At 38.3% G+C, this 22,879-nt stretch overlaps 1 protein-coding gene across 1 annotated transcript in view; it reads right to left on the bottom strand.

Moving 5' to 3' along the window:
* Positions 1-21,483, bottom strand: part of Pde7b (phosphodiesterase 7B) — a 307,639-nt gene extending 286,156 nt beyond the window's left edge. Inside the window, exon 1 of the mRNA XM_040758205.1 lies at positions 21,111-21,483. Coding sequence (XP_040614139.1) covers positions 21,111-21,131 — 21 coding nt within the window. The 5' untranslated portion in view covers positions 21,132-21,483. The remainder of the gene's footprint in view (positions 1-21,110) is intronic.
* Positions 21,484-22,879: the final 1,396 nt, after the last annotated feature.

Here is a 22,879-nt window from a genome sequence, read left to right as displayed (position 1 = left end):
CTGTCTATCTTTTTCTTACAGTTTGAATAAGATATATCCCCCCCAAATAGTATATGTGTTGGAGGTTTAGTCACTAGTTGACAGTTTTATTTAAGGTTACTGGGTCATGGATTAAACAATGTATTTTTTTTTTGGTTTTTCGAGACAGGGTTTCTCTGTATTGTTTTGGAAGCTATGAGTCCAGCCCAGCCTCGAACTCACAGAGATCTGCCTGCCTCTGCCTTCCGAGTGCTGGGATTAAAGGCGTGCACCACCACCGCCCGGCTAAACAATGTATTGCTAGAGCATTAGCTGATTGGGCTATTAGAAGTAGGTAATGTGGTGATATCTTGTTTATACTCTAACAAATGAATCTTGCCTGATGATTAGAGGGCAGAGGTAGCCACTAACTAACTAACCATAGAGGTCTGGAGGGCTGAACAGACAGACGGGAAGTGAGATGGTTGTGGGAAGAGAGGAATATAGGTAGGAGGAGACAGGAGTTCACTCTCTTTTCAGTCTGAGGATTTCATAGAGGTAAGAACTCTAGTGGCTGGCTGCTCTGCTTCTCTTATCTTTCAGCTTTCACCCCCTAATATCTGACTCCTGGTTTTAATTATTAAGACCTTGTGTTACAAGGGAACTCATTGAAAGAAGAGACTCATTGGGGCTATGTCTTTGGAGGGTAATTATTATCTATGTGTTCTCTGTCTCTGTCTCTGTCTCTGTCTCTCTCTCTCTTCCCTTCTCTTACCTTCCTCTCTCTTTTCTTTCTTCCCTCCCCTTCCTTCAATGAGGGGAACAGTTTTGTTTCCACCACATACATACTGTCTACCATGATGTTCTGCTTCAGTAGAAGACTATTGTGACCTGAGCCGAAACCATGAATCAGAATACATCTTCCTTCCTTTAAGCTGCTTTTCTCTGTGCCTTGTTAAAGTGATGGAAAACTAATACGATAGTTACAAATGTAACACATCGAATCTGGGCTGGTTAATAGCTTGCTATGTATTACATGAATTCCCATATAAACCCAAAGAAGTTCATACTCCTCCAATTATAAGACCTAACAAATAGACTTGCAATTTTTAAATTATAGACAAATACTGCCACATTGAATATTACTATATATGTGTATATATATACATATAGACACACTTAATATAGCCACATGTTTATGATTGTTTATTGTCCATTTTGTTCTACAAATTATCATGCTAATGGTCTGACCACTGAAATGCACTTTTAACAAGATGTCTGCAAGTTTGTACAGCAACAAACAGAGATCTGGTTATTTATTTGAGCTTCCTATAGTAAAATCATCATCATTAGTCATCGTCATCAAGCCAGCACACCTGAGGAATACTGGGAGAACTCATTAAGACAATGGAAAATACTGAGCCCCAAATCACTTCAGCAAAACATATCTGAGAACTTACATGGGGTAACTACTTAGTACAGTTCTGATGCCATCTATGTACTATGGGAAACTCAGAGTGACCCACCAATTATAATTCTGGGGTCAATAACAGCCCTGCATTTATAGTCTTTAAGTATCACCTTTATATATTGTAACAATAATGTTTTGATAAAATACAGGCACCAGAGGGATGATAGTCAAAATAATGAATCATTATATTGACTAGAGACTAATGGTTAAAATATCTATCTTGGTATCTACCAATGACTCAGGACATGTGGAAGGGGCCCAAGAACCCTTCTTGACTACATAAAAAACAAATAACAAAACACTTTCTGGTCTGAAAATCTAATTGGGAGATGTCAAACCTCTTTGGAAATCAACAACATTCTTGGGAGTTCATTCCTCAGAAATAATTAAAGTCATCATCACTCCTTGGGATTGTAGTCATAACCTAAGCACAGGTCAAAGTGACCGTGTCTATGAATTGTTTGGGATTGACATGTGAAGCAAGCTATTTAAAATTAAAGTAATAAAAATTTAAATTGAACACTTAAAATGAGCTTTGAAAATTCAATTATAGATTCCTTAAAGTTACCTTTTTATGTTCTTCAAAGACGAAACACTGTAAACATTTGTTGTATTGAGAAGAAAACACAACATATGGATATTTTCATGAGAATTTGAGGACTAATCAATTAAACTATACAGCGGTATGTAACTGTCCTCAGAATTTGCAATAACTCTTTGTTATTTTTTACTGATGTTCTAAAATGAAAAATGTCTTCTCAGTTTAAAAGCTCATGGCATAACACGTAAAATCCCTTTAGTCCTTTGGCTGAAATATTAAGACAATTTTCCTTCATTTTGAGTATTACCCATAAAATAGGTATTATCAGCTGAAAATGGTAACATTTTGTAATTTTTTCTTTCAGTATTTTCAATTTAAATGGTTTTTTAAAGATTATTGAATACTGAATTTTTAATTTTTTTTGTTTAAGTTAGAAACAAACTTGTTTCACATGTCAATCTCAGTTCCCTCTTCCTCCTCTCCTCCTCTGCCCTCCCCACCAGGTTCCCAGTCCCCCACCCAATCTCTACTCCGATCCCCAGGGAGAGTGAGGCCCTCCATGGTGGATCTCCAGTGACTGTCATTTCATCTAGGGCAGGGCCTAGCCCTCCCCCAAGAGTCCCGGCTGAGAGAGCATCCCATATTGTGGCATGGGCACTCAAAGTCTATTTGTACGCCAGGGATAAATACTACCCAAGGCCCCATAGATTACCTAGGCCTCCTCACTGACTCCCACATTCAGCGAGTCTGGGTCAGTCCCATGCTTTACACACAGCCATCAATCTGTTGTCCAAGAGATCCCCCTTGTTTAGGTCAACTGTTTCTGTGGGTCAAACCAGCCCAGTCTTAACTCCTTGAATACTGAATTTTTAAGTTCCAATTTTATAGTGTATACTTTAAAAAATAATAAAACATGAAAATTCTATTGATAAGAAAACTTATCCCAAAAGTTATAGTAAACATATTTGAATTGTTTTAACATTTCTCCTTTTATACACACATATATTTTAAGCTAAATATGAATTATCTACAAATAATTAACTATTGAGTTCGAGGCTAACGCTTTTTAAAATGCAAATTTGCCTACCCTCCAAAGATATCCTAACACGGGAAAAGCCTGCATGAAGGAAGAGGAAAACGTAACACCCCAGAAAAGACAACAAATCAACAGAGACAACCAATGAACACAGAACACAAAGATTTATTTCATATAACTAAGCCAGAGCTTGACAACTAAATAAACTTATTTTAGGGTTTATTTCATTTGTAACTAAGGATTTGCTAATTCCTCAGAATATGGCTAAAAGACAGAACTCTTTCTTGTGTGTCTATGGCACACATTCAAAAATACTACATTGGTTTGTATAGAATTGTGAACTAGGAACTACCCTGGATGGTGAAGAAAATCACCAAGAGGTCATTGTCGCTAATTTACATCAGAGAGAGATTGTGCAAGGAAACATTAACTGCCATGTGTGAAAGCCAGGAACCCAGAGGAAAATGGTGAAATTTTTAGACGACCCCTTCATGGAAACGTGAGCTACAGGTGAAACACAGGTGCGATGAATTATGTCTTAGCCCCACAGCTCTTTAGTGTATTAGCAATTTCAGAAATGATGATTGTCCAAGCAGTACCAGCAACTAACAATTATAAAACAGTATGTATTCTCATGATATTGAAATTATTTTCATTCGAAATGTTGCATAATGCTATAATGGACACATTGAAATATAGAATGTATTTAATGTATTAAATACAGAATGTGTGAATTTCATGAACGCATAAATACCATTTTAGAATTCATTTCAGGCACAAGCGTAAAACCTCCCAAACATCCAAACCAAACCAAGCTTTGATAATATACCCTTGGTTCAAATGGAGTCTTCTAATGCTACATGTTTTTCTTCATACTTTTCTCTCCAACTTTGTTCCTACACTCATTGAAGAAAGCATGGAAGGGAAAGAGAAATTGTTGTTTAATCCATCAGGAAACAAGTCACTGTCTCATATTTCTGTTCAATATGGATTAAGACAATCAAGACAGTTAATGTCACTGGTAAATTCACAGAGGATATCTGGAAAACTATAGCACTGTATACAGGCATAGGTCTCTCTCTTTCTCTCACACAGACATATATTTATATATGAAAATCAAGGCAATTACACCCATTAAGTAGATTTGATACAGACACTAAATGAATTTAATTAATATGGTTTTAGAAGCTTTAAAGTCACATAGAGAATATGTTCAATGTAATATGATATGAGAATATGATAGACAAGATGAAGTATTTTAATAGAGACCTAGGAACCATAAGAATAAAACTAAATCAAATATTAGAAAGTCTATGACTGAAAATAACATAATTAAAAGTCATTTAATTGGATTACTGGCAGATTATATACACCTGAAGTAAGAAATAGTGAAATATTGGTTAAAAGAAAACATCAAAAGTAAAAAACAAAGTGATCAAAACTAAACAATGGGGTAGGTTGATTCGAACCTGCAGTACACAAATGACTGGATGCTTATTAAAAAGACAAGGCAGAACAAGGCATAATGAAATTATTAGCAGGAATATTTCAAACTTGCAGAATGATAGCAAGACAATTTATTGTAAAAGACATTTAAGAATATCTCCAAGTTTGTCTATGGAATTACCAATGGAAAATTTCATTCCCAGGGAAAAGATACTTCAGCAAAACTGTGAAGTAAAGCCATTGCAAACAAAAATAAAACTTTAATGAAGTCATTACTACACTGTATGCAGGAAATAATAAATTGTATATGATTGTTAATGCTGCAATAACAATTACTATTGAGTTATTTAAATTAAATAAAGTTAGCTATCCATCAATAGTATGTAATGCATGGCATACAAAAGCAGAGCAGTTGAGGCATTCCAACGTTCTCACATTTCTCTTGAAGGAACAGAGAATTAATGCATATCATATTTTGGTTAGGTCATAGATATGCCTTATATCCTCCATCAGTAAAACAGTATAAAACAATGTACAACAAATAAACTAATGAGGGAGGAGGCAACACAGTAAGTATACTCAATCCAAAAGAATAAAAGTTAAAAAGAGATAATAAGATAGACAAACAGACTATATAAACTAAATGATTATAATAAATATAAAAGGACTAAATACTCCACAAAAAGCAAATATAAATAAACTGATAAAAATTTACTAACCTTTGGCTTGTAAAGAGGTACTTCTAAATTATAAATGTATAGAAATGAAAAGACAAAAGAGTGGGAAATAATACGACATGCAAGCCCTAACTAACACAATGCTTGTTTAACAGATTATAGTAATGGTCAAAGTTGAATCAAAAAAACCATGTGAGGGATATAATATAATGGTCAAATTTCTGTTCAGTGAAATAATTCTAAAGTATTAGCATAAAAAGTAATTCTCAGATATTTTCACTATTACCTTGCTTTTTCAGACATTTTATTTCTTTTAAATTACACATGTCTAAGGAAATTTAAGTCCATATAGACTGTGTATTTATGTATGTACTGAAATCCTTAGATGGCCATAAATTATTATGAGAGCATCTTCTATAAGGATCAATTATTCCCCAAATGGTAAAGATAGGACTTAAAAGCATAACATCACAATATTAGTGTGAATTTTATAAAAATTCTGATATTCAACCTTGAGTTATAAAAATAAAATCTCAAATGGTTTAATGCAATATGTTATAAGAGAGAAACACTAAAAGGAAAACCGGTGTGTCCTTAGCCCTAAGGAAGTTTTTAATATGCCCATTTGAATAATTGATATAGGGAAAATTGGCAGGGAAGATTTGATGATGTGGTTGATGAAGTTCTAGTTGACATATGTGGAGGACTGCACTTAATTACTCCCTAGCCATTCATTTCCTAGGCATGGGGGGCATTATATAAGCAGAGATTTTAACAAATTTTTAGTCTCAAAATCTTGTATAGTAAGTTGATAAGCACATTAGAATTCATGAGTAACGACAAACTAAGCAATTCCAACATATTTGCCAATCAACAGATGTATTTGTAAACAATAAGTTGGTCCAAAACTTAAAATTGAAATTATTTTCAACTAATAAAGAAACATCAACTTTTAAAATCTGTGCAATTCAAGGATCCAATCCCAAACCCAGTTAAGGGCAAGAAATAAGAACGATTAGGGAAGAAATGAATGAGATAAAAACTAGAAGAACAATACTCAGAATCAATTGAAGAAAGAGCTGGTTCTTTGAAAAAGTTAACCAAACTGACAAACTTCTGGGCCCACAAACCAAAAGAAGGAGAGAGACAGAACATCCGAATAAATGACACCAAGAACAGAAAGGGAGATGTTACAACAGACCCTATGAAATCCAGAAGGTCACCAGAGAATAAGGGGAAAATTCAAATTCTTAGAAACTGGAGAGCCTAAATGAAACAGACACATTTTTAAATGTGTATGGTTTACTTTAATAAAGTTATAAATTATTTATAAACAGGACCACGAAGAACAATAAAATTGAGATAGTAGATAAAAGTATCTTTGCTAAGAACAGTCCTGCAACAGTACTGCTAATACACTTATAGGGGCCATGTGACACTGATACCTCTTAACTGTTCCACGATATAGGGAGGGAAGGATCCCCATCAAATTCACTTGATGAAGCCAGTACTATCCTGATATAAAAACCAAGTGAAGACACAACAGCAACAAAAAGAAAATGATGAAGAGAGACACAAAAATTCTCAACAAAATGCTTGCATATCAAATTCAAGAACAAATCAAGAGGATTAGACATTATGACAAAGAAGAAAGGAGGTTTCATCTTAGCACTGCAAGGTTGGGTCAACATGAACAAATGAATGAATGTAATTTATCATGTAAATAATAACAAGGAAAGATTTTTTCTGATCATCTCCATATATCAGAAAATGCATTTGATACTATGCCTGCATGATGAAGTCCTGCAGAAATTAGGAAAAGACAGAACACACCACAAAATAATAAAAGCTATAACTAAAAACCAACTGACAATGTTATACTAAATTGGGGACGGGAACGCAACACATTTCTTCTAAAATTCAGGAGACACGGTGACTACTATCTTCATTTTTATTCATTGTGGTTCTCAAAGTCTGAGGACAATAAAACAAGGCAAACATATAAAAGGAATAAAAACAGTAGAGAAGCAAAAGTATCCCTATTTTAAAATGCCATGATTCAGTACTTAAAAGACGCTACAGATTCCACCAGAAAACTTCGATTTAATAAACATTTTCAGAAAGTTGCAGAACACAAAATTGGTGAAAATGTAGAGAGCACCTGACTGTAGGCTGCCCAGCCTGATTGATGAATCTCTAACACAACCCTTGCACATGAGGCTTGGGGAACGTTTCAGAAAAGGGGGCAGGAAGAATGAAAGAGACAAAGAACCACATGTTTGCTGCATTATATTGTCTGTGACACATGACAGGGAAACCACACCAATGACACTCAACAATACGATTGCCTAAACAGGACCTGAAGAATTACAACACTAGTTGTCCTGCCAGCATGGATGAGGGGACTCTCACAAGACCCCATCCCTAGAGGAAGAGCTATGGGCACTATCAGTCTCCTCCAGCAACACATTCCCTGCTAGGTTACTCAGTACCAAGCAGGCTGTCGTAAACACCTGAATATATGAAATATATATATATATATATAAATGAATGTCGGAAGTTATGTTTATAAATTAATAAACAACATATAATATACTATACCTAAATTATAACAACTGTGAAAGAATAACGGGTGATGCATTTGAGACGAAGTAGGGTGAATGCAGGAAGAATTATAAAGAGGAGAGGAAATGGGAGGAAATTATTCAAATACAGCACTCATGTATGAAAGTCTAGATGAATAAATGCAATTTAAAAAAACCCATAAGTTTTTGTTTACAGCAATAGGGAACTGTATGGGAAAGAAAATAGAAAGATCACCTCATTCACGATCATTCCCAAAGGATAAAGTATTAAGAAAGAACTCAGCAAGGATGTGAAAGCCTATACAAGAAATACTTGAGGACACTAAAAACTGAAATTAAAGAAGATTATGGATCCTCAGAATTAATAGTGTGAAAATAACTGTATTGGCGAAATTAATCCACAGACGCAGTGTAATTCCCATTAAACATTCCAGTGACAGGAGCAGGAGAGATGGTTCAGCAGTGTTCTTATCTAGAGGACTCAGGTTGTATTCCCAGCACCACATGGCAGCTCACATCTATCTGTAACTCCAGTTCTAAGGGATCCAATGCCCTATTCTGGCCTGCAGGTATGAGGCACACATGTGTTTCACATGCATGCAGACAGACATCAATCCATACACACAATTGTTTTTAAAAAATTAAAATCTAATTACATTCTTCATGAACTAAAATAAAAAAAAATACAAACATTCATATGGAAACACAAAATGTCACATACAGCCAAGCGATCACAAGTAGTAAAAACAATGCTGATGAAATCATAAAATCTGACCTCAAATTATACTTTAGAGTGACAGTACTAAACATAGCCTGGTACTGGCACAAAAAAGACAAAAAGCAATAAAACAAACAAATAAAACCAGACATGTAGACCAATGATAAAGGATAGAGGACCCAGAAGTAAATCCATTCAGCTATAGCCACCTAAGACTTACCAAAAGCATCAAGAACATACACTGGAAAAAGGCAACGCAGTCAACAAACTAAACTGGACATCTACCTGCAGAAGACTAGACTTAGACTCTCACCTATCTCTTTGCACAAAAATCAATTTCAAAATGGATCAAAGACTTTAATTTAATATCTGAAATGCTGAAACTGCTAGAGGAAAATGCAGGGAGCACATATGAACTTATAGACATCGGCAAGAATTTCAGCAGAACTCCACCATCACAGCAAATAGTTCCTGAAATCAACAGACGGGACCATGTGAAATTAAAATGTCTGCACAGAAATAGCCTAGAGAATGAGAGAAAAAATATTTGAGATTTATGGAGTGAGAAAGATTATTTTTTAAGAGCACAAAGGGCTGAGTACAGTTCAGTAGCAGAGTGCTTCTCTCACAGGTATAAGACCCTGGGTTTGATCTCCAGTATCACACACACACACACACACACACACACACACACACACACACACACACGCACACACGCACACACGCACGCGCAGTCATACATGCACACACACATGTGAGTGAGCATAGCATATCCTTTTGTAATGGGACATAGATAATGTTATCCACTATTACTCCTTTAGAGATTTATGGAAATCTTATCCAGTAAATAAACAATAGGTACCAGTATTCAAAATGAGGAGAGATGATTGCCAGCATTCCTGGATAATATAATTATTTGGTTACAAAATCAAAAGAATATATAAAGTATTCAAACTCATGAGTTTGTTATCATTAGTAAACTAGTTATCATTAGTTTATTATCCATTGGAAAGCTTTAGCAAGCTTATGGATAATAAACACACACACACGGTTTCCATGTGTATTAGAAGGAAAAAGTTGAAACTGAAGAGTCACTGTTTAGATCGGATCAAAATGCTAAGCGCCTACTAATAGGTACTGCCAAGGATATCACAAAGTCCACTAGAAGGTATGACTAAGAGAAAGTATCAAAGACTTACAAAATGGAAGAAGGTACGCCATGCTTACAAACCAAGGCTCAGGGAAGACATAATCTTCTTAGATTAACCTATATCCCAACTGTTTGTTTGCCTTGTCAATTTGCTGGTTTGGGAGTGAAGAATCTGAATTCTAAAATTTATGTAGAAATATAGAGAACACAAAATAACACTGAAGAATAAAATGGGATATTTTGCTAACGGAAGAGATGTTTGTAGCACTTAGAGCAATCAAAGATACCAAAGTCGTATGAAGAATCTTTTAGAATTAAAATATAGAATAACTGGACCTGACAGCAAAGATATTTACAGGCTTGTGATACATGTGAAAAGAGAATCAGCAAGGTGCACATTACGTCAGGCAACCTTTCCTCTAGACCTCACAGAAGTGCTGATGCGGAAGACGAGGGAGGAAATGTGCTCTTTGTGAGAGTGTACATTCTCATAACGACTTTGAGGAGTTTTAAAATTTCTACTAGTCTTTAACATGATTTCTCAGGGCCAGTGAGTTTTATTTCTAGGTGTGTCCTAAACAGAAATAAAGGGACTATGCACCAAAAGACTCAGGCCAACATTGCCCATAATGTAAGAAACTCCCAGTCCAATGCTTTGTTCAGTACAGTGGACAAATGAACTAAACCCCATGTAATGAAAATAAACAAAATATGATTATATTAAACAACTTAACAAATCTCAAGACAAAATGTGGAATGGAAGATGGATAAAACATGATGGGACATTGGCACCCTGGTGATATAAAAAGTCACTGTCTTGACTTCAGTAATAGAGTTTTTTGTTTATTTTTAAGACGTGGTCCAGATTGACCTGACCTTTAACTTGCATACATCCTATGCTTGCCTTAAAAACTGTGCCAATCAGCCACTTTGGAAAGCAGTATGGAGATTCCTCAGGAAAATGGGAATCAATCTACCACAAGACCCAGCAATTCCACTCTTAGGCATATACCCAAAGGAGGCAAATTCATACAACAAGGGCATCTGCTCCACTATGTTCATAGCAGCATTATTTGTAATAGCCAGAACCTGGAAGCAACCTAGATGCCCCTCAACTGAAGAGTGGATAGAGAAAATGTCGTACATTTACACAATGGAGTATTACTCAGCAGAAAAAAACAATGGAATCTTGAAATTCGCAGGTAAATGGATAGCACTGGAAGAAACCATCCTGAGTGAGGTAACCCAGTCACAAAAAGACAAACATGGTATGTACTCACTCATATATGGATTTTAAACATGGATCAGGGGAGTGCCAGTCTGCACTTCCACTGACAGAGAGTCTGGGAAACAGGAAAGAACCTAAAATATATACATGGTACCCAAGAAAAGAGAAATGAGGCAAGATCCTCTGAACAGATGGGGAACACGTCAAGGGGTGGGGGGAGGGGGACCTGGGAAATAGAGAGGGGGAGAAGTGGAAGAGAGAGTAGGACATGGAGGAACAGGAAGGTCGACTGGGGGGGTAGGATAGGGGAAGAGGAAATCATAGGTTAGAAGACAGATCAGGCACCATTGTGACCTCTAGTGATCTAAATGGACGACACCAATTGGCAAGCTAAGCAATATTGTAGAGACGACCTCGAATGCCTATTCCTGATAGTGAACTTGATGTCTATAACCATCCTGGAGCCTTCATCCAGTGACTGATGGAAGCAGAGGCAAACACCCACAGTTAAATACTGAACAGAACCCAAGGAACCCAGCGACAGAGAGAGAGGAGCGAAGAGCAAATTGGCAAAGAATGGGCTGGCATAACCAGCAGAGACAGCTGATCCGAACAGGGGAGAGCTCTTGGACCCTAGACTGACATCTGGGAGGCCAGCATGGGACCGATCCAGACCCCCTGAATGTGAGAGTCAATGTGGAGACCTGGGCCACCTATGGGGTTCTGAGCAGTGGATCAGTGTTTATCCCTCGAATACTAACACACATCGTGTGTCCATAACACAAAGAGGGTTGCTTTCTCTGCCTGGACTCTTAGGGAAGTGCCTGGACCCTACCCTGAATGAAATGATAGACTCTAGATATCCCCTATGCGGAAGGAATTGGCAATAGGGTGGGAGGATGGGGGGATGGTGGGGGGTGCGGGAGGAGGGGAGGGAGAGGGAACTGGGATTGACATGTAAAATAAGCTATTTAAAATTTAAAATAAATAAATAAATAAATAAATAAACTGTGCCAATCTTCCCACCTCAGCATCCTAGATGCTGGCATGAACCAACACTCTGGCAATTTAAGTAACACAAAGAGGTATGGAGGCTTCTTTACAATAAGTGAATGCTCAATATATTTATAGGTTAGGTTATGTGTGCTATAGTTTAATAGAGAGGAGAAAAGGCAAGAAAACGATACACCACTTTCTGCTTCTACCACTTAATAATCAAGAATGGATAATTTATGAAGAAATGAATTTTTATAATTCTGGAGAATGAGGAATCTCAAAAACTCAGGGCCAGCAATTGCCACTCTACCTTAAAACATGATAGAAGGTGAAAGGGTAGGGACAAGCCACCAAGAAAGGATGGAGGTGAGACACAGGCATGCCTGTTAACAACCTACTCTCAGAGTAACTAAGCTACTCCAATGGTTGGAACACTAACCCCTCCCTTCATGAGAATTCTGCGCCACTCACTTAATAAGCTTTGTAAAGCTCTACCTCCCCATATAGCTAGCCTAGGAGTAAAGCTTCCATAGCATGAGGAGAAACTTTCAAACTGTAACAAAAATACATTTATCTTAAATTTAAAGCACTCAGCACAACACTATCCATGTAATGATCCAAGTACTCATTTAAATGCATACTGTCGGTTGATAGGCTTACACACTTACTCTCTTCCTTTCTCTACACTCAACAAGTAAAAGCTTTTCCATCTCTTTTGCAATTTCATGAGACATATCATATACAACTTCATCTCAGAAACTGTAGGCAGAATAAGGTTAACGTCTACACCGTCACAGAACAAGAGTGACCCCCACTGTATCCTGCCTGAGCATCCTTTTACACCACCATAGCTAACCACCCTCCTCAAGTTTGAAACATCAACTTCTTTTTTTTTTTTTTTGAGACAGGGTTTCTCTGTATTGTTTTGGAGGTTGTCCTGGAACTAGCTCTGTAGACCAGGCTGGCCTCGAACTCACAGAGATCCGCCTGCCTCTGCCTCCCGAGTGCTGGGATTAAAGGCGTGCGCCACCAACGCCCGGCGAAACATCAACTTCTAAGGCATTAAAAATGAAAGAACATTATTTCTCTTTATTTTGGAACCTCCTGTGTATAAATATAGTGAGAAGAATGCGTTAACATTTCTGGAAACAAATGCTCTTACGCTTTGTGTAAATATTTTGAAAATGTTTTCCAAGTCATGCTTAGAGTGGATAGAGATGAATTGAAACTCGGAAGAACAGCTAAGACTTGTCACCAGCGTGGAAGTGGCACCCTGACTCCCCCAGATGGAATTTGTTTCAGTGCAATTTCCCTGCTTTTGAAATGGGCCCAGCTAATCCTTGCTTAACAAGAGTGACAATAAAGTGCCTTGTGTCGCCTTTTGTTAAGAGTGAAATGACTCATTACATATGAAAACCTGAAATCAGAGGGCCCAAAGGTACCTTACCTTAAGTTACATTTTAGAAAAGCGAAAACCAAAAATGCTAAATATCTTGCCAAGAGGATCAATCATTCTTGCACCCCGAACCCAAACTTGGGGTTTTAGGTTACAAATTTGGGGGTCCTTTAAAAAAAGGAGTGTATCTTCTTTTTCTCTTCCTTTTTCCTTTCCTCCTCTGCCAACACATAAACTTACTTTATTTTAAATTACATTTTGCCATTTACTTCAATAAATACATGATGTGTTTAGTTTTTAAAGTTTTATGTTAGAGGGAACAATATATGGGAATTCACTATGACCTCCAAGTCACCAGTTAGCTATGTCATGAGCTTAGACATTAAAAGTTTTCCCCAGTGACACTTGAGACCAAACCGAGAACCTCACAGCTGCAAGACCAGTGCTGACCCCTGACATCTCCTGTGTCTCTATGTTTCAAGTTTGAGAAGGCCTGAAGCCAGTACTTCTCTCCCGAAACTACACATGAACACATAGGCATCAGAATCAGGAGAGAGAGAGAGAGAGAGAGAGAGAGAGAGAGAGAGAGAGAGACAAAGACAGAGACAGAGACAGAGACAGAGACAGAGAGACAGAGACAGAGAGAGACAGAGAGAGAGACAGAGAGAGAAAGAGAGAGAAAGAGAGAGAGACAGAGAGAGGTTCCAGTTGTATTTATAAGCTTTTGAAACATCTTTCTAGCACAGTGAGTTTTAATAGTTAGAAGAAAAGTATAGAAAAACCCGTTAGAGTGTTCTTATGACCCACTCCTTTTTTGTTTTATCTCAACTATTCCTTTCTCTACAAATAAAAGACCTCAGGAAATAAGAAATAAAACTACTAGATATGTTCCATGATGAATAAAATTTCAAAATTTAACTCAGAGTCAAATTGAAATTATGTTTTCATTTCTTTGAAAACATGAGGACACTAGTGTGAAGGACGGAGAAAGGCCACATTTCAACCGCACCGGAAGCAACTTTTCTAAAGTTAGTGACCTTTTCTAAATCGAGGCATTCTTTAGACCTCCATATTGCTGGGGCATCTTCTGTCATGAGAATGTCGTCTACGCTTGTCAATGACTGAGTTCTTTCTTCTCACTGGACACAGCTGGCGACTGGCATAATGAGACAGGGAAATGAAGGTATGTTTTCTTTCTCGTGGAAAACCGATCGCATTTACACAGAGCCAGCACTAGTTGTTTGCGTACCTATAATATGAACTTATTAATATAAATGATGTTTTCTAAATAACTGATATCATCGTAAAATGTATTTTAAAAGTTTGCCTAAGATATATAGTTTCCTTCAAGACAATTTGAGAAAATTATAAGCTTTCCATGTTTAACTAATTTGAAAAATGAAGCGAAACTGAACCAATTTTAAAACAGGTAATTTAGCTGATATGTTCAAACCAGCAAAATATATAACATGCATTGGTTTTGCCAAAAGGTTTCCATGGACGCCACGGCAAGCTGAAAGGAACTTGGGTCTTGACAAAGTTCCTCATTCTATACTGAAGAAAATCAAGTCTAGAAGGCTGTTGGCAGCCCAAAGTTACTCAAGCTGGAGCATTGAGTTTTCTGTGTCTTCCTGCCCATGACCCTTCTAGAACATTCTTTCTCTTTGGTGGTTTCAAAAGCACATGAAATAAAATGAAAGCCAAATAGAAACCCTCAAACTTTATTTTCATCATCAAATACCACACAGTGTCACAAAGGTGACAACAAAATGACTTAAGCTGTAAATGCCGTAAGGTTATACAGAAAAGGTGAACAACTCTATCGAATTGAAAAAACTTTAGTCTCTCTCCTCTACATTTCAAGTTCTCCTCTTATAAGCATCCATTGGTTTATACTTTTTATCTAGATTTCCAGAGATTTTCTCTGAGAATGTATCAATGGTCTACATATTTATACAAATGCCAATGTAGATTTTTCCCCTATTTTATATATCTGGAAAATCACTGCTGGTCTTTTGTGTGCATGACTACTTCATTATTAAATAACAGTAGAATTTTATTATCTGAATATAAAATAACAATTCATTTATTGTTGGGTTCTTTTAGTTTCTGACTTTTTGTTTGTTTGCTTTTTTTTTCTGTGTAGCTCTGGCCATCCTGGAACTTGGTGGCCTTGAACTTAGAGATTTCCTGACTCTGTCTCCCAAGTGCTATGATTAAAGGCATGTGGCTGGTTTCTGATTTTATATGGCAAATAATGCAAATAAATTATACTTGAATACTAAGATTGGTAGATTGAGGATCTGAGAACCACCGATCATTATTTGCTCTGGATATCAAGATTTGAACAACTCAAAGCTTATAATCATATCCCAGTCTCCATCTGGGTCCTTGGAAGCACGCTCTTTATCCCTAGCCAGCTGTCTCTTGACATCCCGTACTAGACAGAGCAAGATTTGGAGTCCCAACTCTTAGTTCCTCCTTAGATGGGTACACCAACTACTAGAAAGGTAAAAATTAAAGTAAATATTACTCTGAGTATTATAAAAGGAAAACTCACCAAAACCTCACTGTCACTCTTCATTTTGTTTATCTTCCCCTTATAGATCAAAGAGAGAGAGGAGAAGAGAGGGGGGAATCTAAAGAGGGAGAGAATGAGGGGAGAGAGGGAAGGAGGAGGGGAAGAAGGGAGGGAGGGAAGAAGGAGGGGAGGGATGTAGGAACACCACATGCTGAACAAAAATCTGCTGGACTACTGGCTTTGGCTATCATTTTCATACTCTGTACTGTATACAAATGTCAATGCAGACTCCTGTTGACAGGATTTAGGATATTGTGGTCTTTACAGAATATTATTAAAAATTATCTGTGCTTTATAGATTTCTGTGTGTTGCCACGCTGTTTATAGGTTTATCTGAAATGACGAACCCCATCCTTAGCCTCCATGCTTCAGCTGTTAATTGTAAGTCCTCACTTGGCTGCGACGCCAGCTGGTCCTAGCCACATGGGATGGACCAGTGTCTGGATAAGTACAGTTGAGCTACATCAAAGCCAACCAGAGGATGAGGCAATGTGCTTGCACCAGGGCTCACAGTCTCACAGAAGATATGCAGCCAACAGCCAGCTTTTCAGAAGTTTCTTTCCCTGAGGGTTCACCCAACTTTGTTATCAAAGTGTTCTCAGTTATTCTCTAAAGAAACCAGAATTGGAGTAGAAGCCAGGACAAGAAAAGTGATATAGGAACTTTAGAGTGACTGACATTCATGAAAAAGATGCTTGTCTTACAGCATTGATGTCTCATCTACAGTAAACACAAACCATGTCCCTTTGTTACTTCAAGAAATGCTCCAGCATGGACGGGCACTACTATACAGGAGAGAAATATGGCAAAGAGAGGGAATGTTACCAGCAGAGTGACAGTCTTTCTGGGAGAAATTCTCCAAACCCAGGGCTTGTGATTGCTTTGCTTTTCATTGGTAATGTGATTATCTCGGGGTGGGGGTAGAATTATATGAATTTAGGTAAGTAAGTGATGGTAAAGCCTAAAGAGAAGTAAAAGTAACAGATGGGAAATGTGGAGGACCTCAGTCCATGTTAATAGTTCAATGTGAATCTTGTCAGGATAAATCACAGAATAGAAAAGGCACCAAGCAGACAAGGAAACTGAGGCCCCCACAAACTCACACAAGTGACCCTGGAACTTGTGGAGCCCCTGTGAGAAACTTCCAGACACACAGGGTGATCCCACAACAAGGATATCATATTACATCAGTATTCAAGCCCATCATGGCTGCCAGTCCTCCTCATTCCTGCCAAATGGATGTTGATATCTGGGGCTACCTTCAATACTCTCAAAGGATTCTTCCTGTAACTTGAGGAATGGTGAAGAAATCCCCAAGGTGAGTTTTATTCTCCATCTCAGGCTGGTGACTAAATTAAGGCAAAACTTGGGCTTTCCTCTTTTGTAGATTACCACTAAAAAAAGAACAACAGTGTCTTTTCTTGACCACGTTAGACGCCTATATGGTTAAATTTTACCTCTTGCAATCTAACTTGCATTCAGCTGTCTCTTTCATGTAGCTTTCCTTCTCACTGTCTCCCTCCCAAACTTGATCTTGTGTGTGTGTGTGAATGCCTAAAGTGTATTGTACGTAAACATATATATGTGCATGCTTGTGCATGTGTGTAGATGGGGAAATCAGAACTTAATTTCAGGTGTCCTTCTCCATTGCTCTCCTCCTTGATTTGTTTGTTTGCTTTTGTGAGACAGAGTCCTTTCCTGAAACCAGAGCTTGCCTTTGCAGCTATGCTGTCTAGTTAGCAAGCTCCCATCACCCCTCTGTCTCTGCCCTCCATGTATTATGGTTATAGATACATGCTGCTATGTCTAGCTTTTACCTGGGTGCAGAGGAGCTAAACTCAGGTCCCCAGGCTTGCTCAGCAAGTACTTTACCCACTGATGCATCTTCTCAGCCCCAACCTACTTTTGCATTTACTTCAGGTTAAGAAACATGAACAGCAGGAATAGTTTCTTTTTTTTAAATAAAAGTTTGGTACTTTCACATCTAAGTATACATGATTTAAAACAAAGCAAAAAACAAAGCAAACCTCTAGTTGAAAGTAAAAACACTACAAAAAGACTGGCCTACAGGGATGTTAGAAATAATCCAATCCAACCAGTTCCTAATACAGACGAAGAAACTAAAGTCAAGAATAACTGAGTATCTTAGTGTCAATCAACTAGTTGCTGCCTAACTGAGGGTGTCCATCCTTCTCTCCAGTCCCCATCCACTACTTTTTTTTTCAGTTAACTCCATGTAATCACTCTCTTAAAAGCATGTTAACCTGTGTAAGTGGTTAAATAATCTTTGGAGATGGGGCTTTAAATGCCTTGATTTAATGTTAAACATTGACACATGTCTTTCTTGCTAGTCAAGGTTCTAAATATACCTTGTATATAGACAAGTAGCCATTCTGGATCTCTACAGTTCCCTTTCTTTCTTTTCCTCAAATCTTGACATCAAGAATTTTAAAGTCTACTAAGAAACCAAGGAGGCTACATGTCATGAATGAAAGCAAGGATGCCTAGAGAACCATGAATGAAATCGAGGATGCCTAGACAATCATGAATGAAAGCAAGGATGCCTAGAGAAACATGAATGAAAGCAGGGATGCCTGGAGAGGCCTGGTGTTTACCACTCTTCTGGGGAAAATGAAGTGCTCCTGGGTCGCAAATGTGGAAATAAGGGACCAGGTAAACCTTCAATGGCCAGATTTTTGCTTCCTCAGGGAGAAGAAATTGCTAAAAAGGACTCCTTTGTGATATGGGAACCAAATCCTCAGCATTGTGAATTCTTTGGGCAGTTATGGTCATGGAGAGATCCTGCCTAAGCCATGTATGACCTCCACAGTTTGAGATAAACCAGATAAAATAGCTGTTACTGCCTGGTGGTGGTGGCACATGTCTTTAATTCCAGTACTCAGAAGACAGGGACAGTCAAATATTTATGAGTTCGAGGCCAGACTGGTCTACAGAGTGAGTTCCAGGACAGCCAAGGCTACACAGAGAAACCCTGTCTTGAAAAACCAAAAGAAAAAAAGATAGCTGTTAACCTAGATATTCTTGACCCTTAAATTTGACGGCTGTCTTTAATATAATGAAGCCCTTGTAGACATGGCTTGAATTAACTTCTTGCTTAATAAATTCCTTCCAACAAAGTTTTCCCTTGTGATTTGGGCTTGGCAAACAGCAAGTTAGACCGTGGAAGAATAATTACTGGACAGAGGCCTTTCCAGGTGATATATTCCCACTTGGGGGAAGCTTGGTCATCTTACATTTGTGTGTATGACATCCTTTGGGTTGAAACAACACGGACTGACATTTGGAATGCCCTTGTCTTGATCATTGACAGTTTCCAGGTTACATTTTAAACTGGACTTAACAGCAAAAACATTTATCTAAGTAGTTAAAAATTCTGGGTTTAAAATTACTTAGATAATTTACAATGTATGTTGGGTGAATTCTCAGCAAACATTTTAGCTCCTGCTTTCATTCAGCCCCAACAATGGGTGCCTTTGTGCTGAACACAGTGGAAGATGTTAAAAGGTGTTGTGGTGTCATTGTTTTCTTTAAACTGATGCCTGTGTTTGACACATTTGGATTTTTCCACCCTTATCCTAAGTAACTTCATTCAAAAAACAGTTTCTCCAAGCGACTTTTGCTGATGTACACTCTTGGCTGATTTTGGCACATGCTCAGTTGAGTGGGGCCCTCTGAAATCAGACAACTCAGTCAGGTAGAGAGCCTTATCAAGGGGATTTGGATTTGGGAGTTGTTGCTAGTTAACTTTGAGCTTCTGCTTGCGATAAAAGGGACTTCATTTTACTAGAGCAAATGCCAATCAAGACAGAACCCCTGACATCCTTCTTTGTTTCGCCAGCCAGTAATAGAAGATAAAGCAGAGGAAATGGAGGAGCTGCAGTTATGCATTTGCAACACACAAAGTCCTTGTTTTCCCACTAGGCGCTGCAGAAAAGCAATTGTCCATTCACAGCACATCCCCTGCAATTCAGAGCTAATATTTTCGCTGTTCTTAACTAGTACATTGTGCAGTTAGTTCTGTTAACCCCTTCATGTGCACTGTGTGTTTGAGCTTCTCCTCACAGTGCTACCAGTATGACCCAGTTCTCAGTGTTGAGAATAGAAACTTTAAGAAGAATGAGTTAGAAATTTTGGAGCAAGGGAAAGATTTCAAATAATCCTGTCTCATTTGTTATTGCATACCTCTCAGATAAGGAAGTCTGTGTTAACTGTGCATTGTTTGAATTGCTTTTACAAAAATTGATTGCTAGGCAGGAATGATTCTTAACAAGATCCCCTTAGACACCCGATAACGTGTGGCTGGAAACATCAGTCCTGTGTTCGGCTTCTGCAGCAGCTCGTGAGTTTACTGTGCATGAGAGTGTATGCTTAGCTTGTTCCTTTCTTGCAATGGTCTCTCTGGCCAGAGCACATAAAGAGCTGAATTCTTAGGTAATTAATTAGTCCCCGGGCTCCATCACTTAAGTCTTTAATTAATACCTGACTCTGCTTTCTACCGGTTCAGGAAGAGATAATTACCAAACCTTGCAGTGATAATAAAGTTTTATTTTCCTTTGTAAATAAGAAGACCTAAATCACTGGCCACATAACTCAGTTCCTACATCTCCTCTGTTAACTTTGAGACTGAAAATAGTTTTTTTTTTAATAAAATGAAGCCAGCTGATAAAGTGGATTTTTTTTTCCTCAACAATTCACCCAGATCCATTTGTCTGTGTTCCCTGTCACCACCAGCTGTTCCTTTCTGGACTACCACTTTCTTCATCCTGAGGTCTGCTGGTGACAAACACAACAAACTCAAGAGGAAAAATCAAAACAGAACACAAAACAAACAAACCTGATTTTCTCCTCCACTAGTTCACAACCCTTCACCAATATTTTCTGGCCCCGTCCTACCAAAATTGAAAAATGACCCAATTCTAAATTTTACAATGGAGGAGAAATATTGCATGTATTTAAAAACCACGGTGTGTGTGTGTGGGTGCTCCTCCGTGGGGTCTGAAAGCGCAGAGAATGCCCTAGACTTTTGCCAGACCCTCCTGCCCTCAAAGGGTTAATTCAGTGCAAGTGACAATGCTTAGTCAGTTCACTTAGAAAAAGGAAGGAAATTCAAAAGCTAGTTGCTGTAGGAACAATCATAGACAAAAACAAAAACCAAAAACCAAAAAACAACAACAACAAAACCAAAACCCACATTATATAGATACGGGTCCATTTTCAATAAAAACAAAACCCAAAACCCTGGCAACTCCCTGTGACTCTGTACTCTCAAGGAAAACGAACTTGCCGCTTAAATTTGTTGTACATACCTCAACCATTAAACAAGACATTTAACCATAGTGGCAGTTCTGTGACCTTTGAAAGCCGTGAAATCTGTGAGCGGTGTGGCTTGTTCATGAAGACTTGTGCTGCAGAATCCAGCAACTTCATCCAGGATTAGGAATATAATTATGTAAATTTTTAAAAGAAAAAGAAAATATATATATATTAAAAAAAAAGAAAAGGAAAGAAAGAAAACGCCAAAAGCCGTCAGAGAGCTCAAGAGAGAAGGGAGCGAGAGAGCCAGGCTCTCTCTGGGTGAGGGCACTACTTTTCTCCCAGACAAGTGCTGGGACAGAGCCGAGCCTGCTGCAGTGCCCAGAGCAAGCAACTGGCTGTGTACTGTGCAGGCAGCCGGCCCGCGAGGCTGGGAGGCGCTGTCAGTTGCCACAGGCAAGGAAAACCAGAGACCAATCGGCTTCTGAGCCGGCAGGCAGCTTACTGGAGTACAGCCTTTTCTGTTTATGTTTCCTCATTTCAAGAGTGACGTCAAAGGGTTTAGTTTTTCCTCTGCATGTGCTGTTAATTTTAAAGTACTGTACTATGGGAGGAAAGTGTGTGTGTGTGTGTGTGTGTGTGTGTGTGTGTGTGTGATTTGCTGGGGTGCAATACCCTCAAGAGGACCCGAGAAACATTTTCTATATTCAGAAACATCTTTTAACAATTTAGATACCTTAGGGTTAGGTGTTGAAAATAATTTTAAGAAAGCAGAAACAAAACACGCTGAGCCAAGCGATAGCAGCGAGCTTTCTGTTTCGCCAAGTGTGAGTTGACGTACATATGCACACTTGACAGTTTGTTGCTTATTTGTAAGCTAGTTCATTTTTACCCTTACCTAAAATAATGAATCGTTAATAAATCTCTAAAGCTATGGATGTAGAATGGGCTGGCAAACTTTAGTAGGTGTTATGAGAAATGGAACCCGCTAGCTGCTTGGTGGTCCCTGCTTCTCCCTTCTTCCCGTAGCTTCTGAGGCAAAGCCTTGGGATTATTAAAACAGGGAGATTCCACGTCATTCCCTGCAAAAATCACTTAAGAGGCAGGGTACCACCAGTCCACGCAGGCATGCCTGGGGTAACGCATGTCCCCTCCTGAGTGTAGGAAGGTACAGTTATTTAGGGACACCTCCTCTGCCAGGGGCCCCAGCTAATCTCTGTATTTTTCTTCCCACTCTTGAAAATCTCTGTGGTTTCCATCTGTTGTTTCTGCTTCCCCCAGGTCCTCCCCACTCCATTCCTACTCTGGATTCTATGAGGAAAACCTATTTTTCATTTCCTCTTCTCTCTTCAGATTTCATGTCCTTCCATGCTAATCCCACCCCAATGACAGGCCTATAAAGGGAGCATGTGACTCAGATTGTAGCATCAGGTGTCTCTCTGGATCTGGGTGAAGATACTGTTTGAGGGGTAGACACAGTATTTTAAAAGTCCCATGTCCTTGTTCATAAGTGAACATGATTCTTTTGTTTTTATTTTTTTGAAAAATAAGGTATTTAATTCTATTCTCTTAGGCACTCAAAACCCTGGGGATTTGAGACTCTCATTCTGGAGATGAGGACACATAGTGAATACGGCAGTTTCTCCTACAGAGTTTACATTTGGAGGGGGAAGGGATAGGTGATTAAAAACTAAATACAAATCCTGTATGGAAGCACAATATTTGTAATCCTAGGACTTGGGAGGCTGAGGCAGGATGGTCACTGGTTCAATGTCCCCCTGGGCTACTAAGTGAGATTATGAATAAAAACAAACAAACAAAA

This window comes from Mesocricetus auratus, unplaced genomic scaffold, assembly GCF_017639785.1.
Source record: "Mesocricetus auratus isolate SY011 unplaced genomic scaffold, BCM_Maur_2.0 Super-Scaffold_100018, whole genome shotgun sequence".
Classification (NCBI taxonomy): domain Eukaryota; kingdom Metazoa; phylum Chordata; class Mammalia; order Rodentia; family Cricetidae; genus Mesocricetus; species Mesocricetus auratus.
The sequence above is the reverse complement of the archived record's forward strand: the minus strand, read 5'-3'. Positions and strand labels throughout refer to the sequence as shown.